General features: G+C 39.3%; 1 protein-coding gene across 1 annotated transcript; it reads right to left on the reverse strand.

Annotated features, from left to right (window-relative positions):
* Positions 1-4,401: 4,401 nt before the first annotated feature.
* Positions 4,402-9,141, reverse strand: Gpr75 (G protein-coupled receptor 75). Its single transcript, XM_059275405.1, has one exon. It carries the CDS (start codon positions 9,013-9,015, stop codon positions 7,408-7,410), a length of 1,608 nt encoding a protein of 535 aa, XP_059131388.1. The 5' UTR covers positions 9,016-9,141; the 3' UTR covers positions 4,402-7,407.
* Positions 9,142-9,696: the final 555 nt, after the last annotated feature.

A 9,696-nucleotide genomic window follows, 5' to 3' on the forward strand; every position in this document is an offset into this window, starting at 1 on the left:
CAAACATTGAACTAACAAATGTAGATCAACAAGGGACACACAAGGTAATCCTTTGCCTTTGCCATTGGGAAACTCCCTGAGGAGCCTCTCATAGGCCCCCATGGCAAATTCAGTTCAGTCCTTTCTTGCCATCATAGAAAAAAAAAAAACCCTTCCCAGAGCAATTAAATAACCAAATGCCTATTTTAAAAAACCACAGTGCTTAGAGTGATAGAACAGCTATAGCAGAAAGAACAAAAAATTCAGGAGAAACCATAAAGCAATTTTTTGGCAAACTTCTATAAATGAACAAAGAACAAAATTAAAAATACAAATAAATGACATTCTCATTGAGGGTCTTCTAGACATGGGTATGGATGTAACAATAACTGCACCAGAATCTTGGCATCCTAATTGGCCTCTTCAGGAGGTAAATGTTCAGCTGTTAGGGATTGGAACATTATCTCAAGTAAAACAGAATGTGAGATGGGTCAAATATGTAGGGCCAGAAGGACAGGAAAATTAAAGCCATATGTGGCTAATATAGCTATGAATTTATGGGGACAATGGAATACTCAGGTTAACATTCCTCCAACTTCAGAAACAAACCATAAACTAAAATATGTTTCCAAGAAAAATATTAGAAGGTATTTCAAGGAACAGTCACCAGCTATTCAGATTGTACAAGAACAGGGCACAACAGCTGCTGATCTTTCAAAGACACCAACAGCTCTACCTTTAAAATGGTTAACAGACAAGCCTGTATGGGTTCAGCAATGGCCTTTAACAACAGAGAAAGTGCAGGCTTTGGAAGAGCTAGTACAAGAGCAGTTAAATGCTCAGCATATTGAAGAATCAACCAGTCCTTGAATTCTCCTGTATTTGTTATTAAAAAGAAATCTGGTAAGTGGAGCAGATTAACAAGGTAATTCAGCCAATGGGCTCTCTACAATCTAGAATTCCTTTGCCTACCTCTGTTACCTAAAAGGATGGTTCCTTATCATTATCTATTTAAAAGACTGTTTCTACTCAATACTCTTACAAGAAAGACAGAGAAAAATTTGCCTCCACAGTACCTACATATAATAATTCTTAGTTGGTTAACAGATATCAATGGAGGATGCTCCCACAGGGAATGTTAAATAGCCCAACCCTATGGCAAGATTTTGTATGATGGCCATGGGATGTAATACGTAAACAATTTCCTCAATAGGTAATTTATCATTACATAGATGATATTTTACTAGCTAATTCAAATGTAGATACTTTAGAGTGTTTGAAGAAGTAAAGAAAATTTTTCCTTGTTGGAGATTACAAATTGCTCCTGAAAAGATACAAAGAGGAGATTCTATTAGTTATTTAGGATATAAAATAGGTCTACAAAATATTAGATTCCAAAAGGTGCAAATTAGAGAGATTGAATACAGACTCTTAATGACTTTCAAAGATTATTTAAAGACATTTCCTATGGGGCGAAAAATGATGAACTGAATAATTTGTTTAAAACCTTAGAGGGTGATGAGGACTTAGATAGTTTGAGAGAATTATCAGCTGAAGCTGAGAGAGAATTGGCTTTGGTGGAAAAGAAAACACAGGATGCACATGTGGATCATGTGGATCCAAAACTTGATTGCATTTTGGTTATTTTACCCTCTAAGCATTCTCCTACAGAAATTTTAATGCATAGGGAAGATATTACATTGGAATAGATATTTCTACCAAATAAACAGAGTAAAAAATTAAAAACTTACATGGAAAAGATCTCTGAGTTGATATTAAAAGGAAAATTGAGACTTCATCAATTAGCAGGAATAGACCGAGCAGAAATTGTAGTACCTTTAACTAATGATGAAATTGACAAATTATGGGCAGAAAGTGAACCTTGGCAAAGAGCTTGCAATAATTTTTTGGGGAGAGATTAAACAACAAATATCCCAAAAGCTATAGAATTAAACTTTTAAATAGAGCTAACTGGATCCTGGCTTGCATTGTATGGGAAACACCAATATCTGGAGCCCTTACATTTTATACAGATGCAAACAAATGAGGAAAGGCAGGTTACAAGATTTAAGTAAAGTGATTCAAGGACCTTATGATTTGATTAAAAAATCAGAATATGCTATTCTGATGGTATTACTTGATTGTTTGGAACTTCTCAACATAGTTACTGACTTTCAGTATGCTGAAAGAGTTGTCTTACATATTGAAACAGCAGAATTTATCCATGATGAGTCAGAATTAATTTCATTATTTATTCAGTTACAAGTTATAATCAGGAATAAGAATCATCCCTTATACATAACTCACATCCAATCCCATACATGTCTCCTAGGACCTCTAGCACAAGGTAATGAAGAGATTGATAAACTATTGATAGGAAATGTGCTAGAGGCCTCAGAATTTCATTTTAAAAAATCATGCCAATAGTAAGGTTTCAAAAAAAAGGATTTTTCCATAACATGGCAACAAGCCAAGGAAATTATAAGGAAATGTCCTACTTGTTCTTTTTACAATCAAACTCCACTACCATTAATATGTAACCAAAAGGGTACTCAGAGGAATGAAATCTCTCAGATGGATGTATTTCATTTTGCAGAATTTGGAAAATTGAAATATGTACACCACACCATTGATACCTATTCATGATTTCAATTTCTACTCCACAGAAAAAATGTGTCAGATCTTCTGGGCCTATCAGCTGAACAAGTGCTGTCTTTGGGGCTTCTGGCCCTCCCCACCCTGAATAACCACTTGGGATAAGTTAAGAGACTTGGGATTGCTGCCTCAGTAGCTGGAAAGTTGTCTCACTTCTTCTTAAATTTATCCTTCTCAGATCTGACGATGTTTGATGACTAGGGCATGTCGGTGTAACAGCCCCAGACTTCATGGTACAGGATAGACTGGATGTGAGTTATGTATAAGGGATGTGAGTTATGTATAAGGGATGATTCCTATTTTAAGTTTTAATACTGATAAATGCAGCTTTGATAAATTGTAGCATGAATCTTCAAAGTTCTGGCCAACTTCTCAGCTGATCTTGTTTCCTCAGACTGGAAGCCTCTGTGTCCTCATATCCGAATGGCTCTCACCTGAACCTAAAACCTAAAAGCTTAACCAGCCAAATGCTTCTAGTTTCTGGTCCTCACACCTTATATACCTTTCTGCTTTCTATCACCACTCCCTGGGATTAAAGGCTCACTTTCTGGGATTAAAGGCGTGAGTCATCATGCTTGGCTGTATCCTTGAACAGATGGATTTCTGCCTCTGGAATGCTAGGATTAAAGGCATGTGCTACCACTGCCTATCCTAAGTATCTAGTGGCCTTTCTGTTCTCTGACCCCAGATAAGTTTATTAGGGTACACAATATTTTGGGGAACACAATACCACCACAGATAAATGGATATAACATTCACTACTAAGAGTTCTTAAGAGTCCTTAAATGGGTTTTTAACCCTTTTACCATGATGCAAATCCATTCCAGCTGTCTTACAGATACCTACAGGCTCCTGGGAAAAGTTTTGTTACTGCATCAAGAAATCTGGTCTGATGAATACTAACAATCTCCAGAGCCCATTTCTGACCCCACCTATTTTTCAAGCATATATTGCAGATTCATTGTTCCCACTTGACCTCTAGAGAAACAGCAGATGCCATGGCTTCTGCACTCCTGATTTGGCGTGCCATTTCCCCCCAAGCTCCTGGAACACCACTGCTGCAACCTGCCTCCTCAGCTACCTCAAGGAACGTTCCTGAGATCTTCTGCCGTGTGCTACTCCCCGTTTCCCCCTCCCCACTTTGCCCCTTGTCAGCTTGAAGTATCCTGGAGAATTCAGTGCCCTTGTTCCCCCACTTGCTCCCATAACTCACCTCTTTTCATGATAATCAAAACAGAGGAATGTTAATATTCTGACCTGCCCCTTGAAATCCCATCCCTTGGTGCTGCCCTGCATCCTGACATAAAAGCCTCATTCTAAGGAAAAACTCCTCCCCTTCCTCTCTCTCTCTCTCTTTCTCTCTCTCTCTCTCTCTCTCTCTCTCTCTCTCTCTCTCTCTCTCTTCTGCTTTTCCTTCCATGAGGTGTGCACCCCTTGGCCCCTCTCTCTCCTTCTCTCTCTCTCTTTCCTATTTTTCTCTTCATCTCTCTATTATAATAAACTCTCCATGTGGATGCAGCATCTGGGTTGTGAATTACTGGCCACTGCTATCATTCCTGCATGGCATGCACCTGTCCAGCCTGCCACTGCACCTGCCCAGTATGTTTCCCTGTATGCTCGGGATACCCTCCAGGGTGCCCCTCCCCACGAAATAAATCATAACAGAAGCAGTAGCAGAATGAGTTTGAGGCTAGCTTATCCTATATAGTAAAATCCTGTCTAAAAATAAAAGCAGAACAAGAAAACAAACAAACAAAAGACTCAAAGTTAGGATTTGCAGTATTTTTATTTTCCAACCTTAATTTAAAATTCCATTAAAACAAACACCAGAAATAAAAATCTGGCCTAATGGTTAATATCAGAACACTGATTATAAAATTTTTTAGAGATATATAATTTGCACACAGTAAGCATCAAGAGAAAAATTAATGTACTCTGCAAATTAATCATATTCAACTGAACTCTCATTACTTTGATTTATAATATTTTAGCCCTTATGAGAAGACAAGTTATATATGTCTATTTATAACAATATGATCATTATACTGGTATAGACAGACATATGTAGCTTATGAAGAAACAAGGTTCATCTCTCTATTTAAAGAGGGGAGCCAAGAATATAGCCCACTATGTATTTCATGCAAATTAAATCAATAATTTCTTGATGAACATAAAGAAATTGAATACTTTCTATGTACATGCTTTGTCTTCTCTATTCTATGATTTTTACTTCTCAAAAATGGGCCCCATGCTGGTCAAATAATTTCAAACACAAAGGTCACACAGGAAACCTAACATTTAAAAATTTACAAGTAGTAATTTTTATAACCTTTTGTTAAGTCACATTTTAAATGCCTGCTCCCTCAAAAGAGATGTATACATTTTTATGAATGTAATTTTTCAAATATTTTAAAGATTTAATTTTATTTTATGTGTATGATTGTTTTGCTTGCATGTATATCTGTGCATCATATGTGTCCAGTGCCCATAGTGGTCAGGAGAGGGCATTGGATCCCAGAGAACTGGGGTTACAGATGGCTATGAGCCACTGTGTGGGTACTGAGAGCTGAACTTGGATCCCCTATAAGAAGAACAAGTGGTCTTAACCTCTGAGCCATCTCCCAAGCCCCAGAAATATATACCTTTAAAAGTGTGAATAATCTTGTTATTGATACAAATTTGCTTGCTTTATTGGACTAAGTATTAAGTTTTCAATTAAGACAAAAGCCTAATTGGTGGTGGGTGATGGTGGCACATGCCTTTAATCTCAGCATGTAGGAGGCAGAGGCAGGAGGAGCTTTGAGTTCAGGCCAGTTTGGTCTAAAGAGCTAGTTCCGGAATAGCCAGGGCTACACAAAGAAACCCTGTCCTGAAAAAAAAGAAAGGAAGAAAAGAAAAGAAAAGAAAAACAAATCTAATTGGTTATTTGCCAGAATTCTCCAAATGATTTTGGGAGAGGGTCTTAGATGTCTTAACTGTTTGTTGAAAAAAAGGTCTGTACTGAATCTGTCTCATGGGAATGTTAGTGAGAACCACATTGTGTTGAATTGATACAAATACAGTTGAAACAGGTAAAAGTGATTTCCAAAAGAGCATCCAGTCAGCAAAATAAAGGAGAGTGGATATGTTATAAAACTTAGTAGCAAGAAAAAAGAAAGGGAGACACAAGAAGGGGGAAGAGGAGGAGAGAACTAGGCAGGCCAGTTCTAGAAGGTGAATTTGAAAACTGTTCTCACACTTAATTCTCCAAAACAGACCTGACTGGTGAGCATTAGAAAGTATTGTAGCTGGAGGAGGCTTGGCTAGTTCTGGTTAAGGAGCCATCATCTCTCAGCATCTCCTGTGAGCTTGGAGTGTGAGGAGAGCCTGGGGGAGGGTGCTCTGAGCTGAGTGCCTTCTGTTCCTTGCACTTACGAGCTTTGAGAATAATAGTTGGATATAACAGTTTGTAAAGATACTCTATTTGGGGTCTAATAGTTTTCCAAAATTCTAGTGAATTCAAATCCTAACTGCATAACCAAAATGTTTTTACATTAAAAATACGATTTCACAGCTGTTCTCCTAGGAATCAGAGTACCTAATAAAATTAGTTTCAGGTGTAAGAATAACATTGTTGCTCATTTCTAGTTTAAGGTTAATGAGAATATAAAACAATTAGTTTAGAGCTAGGGATGTAGTTCAGTGATGGACTGGTTGCCTAACATGCACACGGACCTAGGCTCAATCTCCAGCCCCATAAAAACAGAATAAGGAAAAAAAAGCCAAAACCTAAAAACCTCCATCTGAAAATATTAATAGATCACCTTGAAATTTTTTCCATAGCAATATTTAAATTAGTTTATTTCTGAATATCTATGTGAACACTGTCTGGTGGCTATCTACTAAATTCTACTCATACAGAAGGAAAACCTACGTCAACCCCACAACTGTATCTTTATGCCTTGCTAAATAAGGGTAGCTAGTGTTAAACGCAAAATAGACGTGTGCACTGCCTTCCACAGACAAACTGCTGAAACCCACTCTGTCTGTTCTCTGAGAACAGTGCCCATGCTGTACTTCAGTCCTCAACTATGTATGACTCTTGGTTAAGGTCCTTCTGGAATAGCAATTAACTGCTAACTACCAAAAACATTTTGTAAAACTAGCTACTCAATTGACAAAAAACAACAATGTGTATAGTAAGAAGTGACAAGTATCACAACTCTGTGTTGTTAGGTAGCTGTGTTATAAGGGGAGTACCTCACACTGGGTGAGAACTTTTGATAAGGACAGAGGTACAGGTAACACATTTCTATTTTCTGCTTTAACAGTAAGTTTTTCATTTAAATCAACTTGCCACCAAAAAAAGTATACTGTTTTCTATTGCAGTACTTCAGAGACTCATATTCTATATTTTTTATAAAAATAACACTTCAGAAAGATCATTTTTTAAAATACCTTTAAAAAATGTGGCCAATACATATCTAAAGACCCATAACACTGACGCAAAGGGTTGTCATCGGTAGAATTGTTCCTGGCATTTTCTTAGTAGTTTTGTACAAAAGATTGGGACACACATCAGAGTAAAAATTGAAATAAACTTTTACATCAAATCTTAAAATGTCGAGAAACCATGAAGCAAATCTGGATACTAATATCTCAGACAAAAGAAAATCTAATGATCAACTCTTTCGTGGGCTCTTCAAATTTTGCTTTGCCAATGACCTCAAAATCTTCTAAAGGCTTATTCAGTTTTGGGAAACCATTCCCTCCAGACTCTCTGGCCTTGTGATTTTAAACAGAGGGGATGGGAATCTGCTTTGCTGATGTGCTGTCATACTCCTGCATCAGATCGTTAGTGGTGTAATAGTGCATGGCAATGTACGAACTGGCAAATCCAAAAGAGTTGACTGGCTGTAACTTCCCCAGACTGCTGTCCTCCCGAGAAGGGCTGCTGTTGTAGATACTGTAGTAAGGTTCAATCCGAGTGTTGATGGGCGTCGAGCTGCTCTGACCACAGTGCTGGTGCCCAGCAGATACTTTGGGACTTACCACACTCTCCTTTGAGTGACTTGGGCCGCAAGCCTGGTCCACAAATTTCTTCTGTGGCTTTGGAGACAGCATGTAGGCAGAGTTTGTCTCATGGTGGGAAGATTTGTTTCTATTGATTTCAAGGTTCCCTTTTCCCATGGCTCGAAGTCGAGTCTTCTGTTTGCAGCAGAGAAAGCCCAGGCCAATGTACTGGAGGCACCAGAGCACCTTCCTTCTGAGCCCAGCACTATTGCGAGAATATATAAAAGGATTTAAGCCTGACTTGAAAAATATCAGAGTAAATCCAAACAGTTCAAACTGGTAAAGGATGAAGCTCCCATTGTCTGACAGAACCACCTGCACCAGAGAAATCCCCAGAGGAAGACAACACACTAGGACCGACAACACAATGATCACACAGGTAACCACAGCTTTGGAATCCTTGGCAGTAGAAAGGTTGATGGCCGATATCAGCTGGAGTCGATTGGCAGAGGGGATATGCATCTGGTTAGGATTCTTAGCATATCCATGAGTCTGAATGTGCTGCAATTTGTTGTAATTCTGGTTCCTGTACAAAGCTGGCATAGTACACTGGATAGGATCTCCACCTCCCTTCCCAGAGGCCCCCATGAATGGCTGTGGTTTAGAAGCATCAACTGTGATCACAGGGGGACACTTTTTGACTTGAGCATTCTTCCGAAGGGTCTGAGCAATCATGATGTAAGAGACAGACACCACAGCAACACAGAAGGTAAAGTCAACAACATACAGAGAGAGAATGGCTTTCCCTTCCCCAGCCATCAGACTGGACATGGGGAGACACAGGTGAGACTTACTGGTTCTCAGCGTAGCCAAGGTGGCAAGGGTAAAACTGGTGGCCCAGAGAAGCAGGGTGAGGAGCAAGATGCAGGAAAAGGAGGCTGCGCAATTAGGTTGCTTCCCCAGCACCATTCGAAGCCGGTGCAGGGCAATCACAGCCACCATCTTGAGGGACATGATGATGAAGCCTGAACTGGTAAGGTGAAAGGTGAAGCAGAAAGTATCTGGGATGCTCCTCGCTGAGCTGAAGAATAGCACAAAGGTGAACATGGGAGCTGTAATCCCACAGATGAAGAGGTCACAGAAAGACAAGTTCAGGATCATGAAATCAAAGTTGGTTCTGAACTTCCTGAAGGCTGGGTCAAAGAAAGACAAGAAAACAATAAAGTTTCCATAAGAACCTAGACAGAAGATGATGGCAAGCAGAAAAGTGCAGGTCACCAAGGTTGCCGTGTGGATAAAATCTCGAAGATCTTCCTGGACAGAAGTGCTGTTTCCTCCCAGCAAGGGAGGCATGTACACGAAGGTGGCATTGGGAGCACTTGAATTCATCTTCAGAGAGAGGTGTCTCTTCCTTGTGTTCTCAAAAAACAAAACAAAACAAAAAAGTGAACAGGAAGAGAGTCAGGACCTCAACTCACAGACGAGGGATATATGCCAAAAGAGGGCCAAGGAAGATAAGCCTGCACAAAACAAGAAAATAAAAGAAAGAAAGAAAGAAAGAAAAAAACAAAAAAACAAAAAACAAAAAACCAAAGTACACCCAGAGACAGAAAGGGATTAGTGAGCATAGCAATTGCATTGCATTTTACAAAAGCATTCAAATTTCTCATCTCTATTGCTTTGAAAAGTCTAACACAGAGAAGGCATCCCCAACCACTGGAAATCCATGATCTCTTCCTGGGAGGAGTTACATCAGTGTGGTTGCAGGGACTACAGCCAGGGACAATGGGAACTGAATCTAAATCCCAGGGAGGAGCTGAGAAAGGACGAAGGGAGCTTTGGTGAAGTGAAGCCAAGTGGGTTAAAGATGATGGGTGGGAAGGAGAATGAACAGCTTGGGAAATAGAGAATAGGTCTCTGCAGCAGAAGGACAGGGAAGCAACAGGATGTGCTTGAAATACAAGCAGGAGGGTATTGTTCATACATAATGTGGTCCTTCATTTATAAATGCTCATAAATCACTGACAAATCCCATTATTTTCTCTAAGGAGAAATCTCTATTTCTCAGGA

This window comes from Peromyscus eremicus, chromosome 10 (assembly GCF_949786415.1).
Source record: "Peromyscus eremicus chromosome 10, PerEre_H2_v1, whole genome shotgun sequence".
Lineage (NCBI taxonomy): Eukaryota > Metazoa > Chordata > Mammalia > Rodentia > Cricetidae > Peromyscus > Peromyscus eremicus.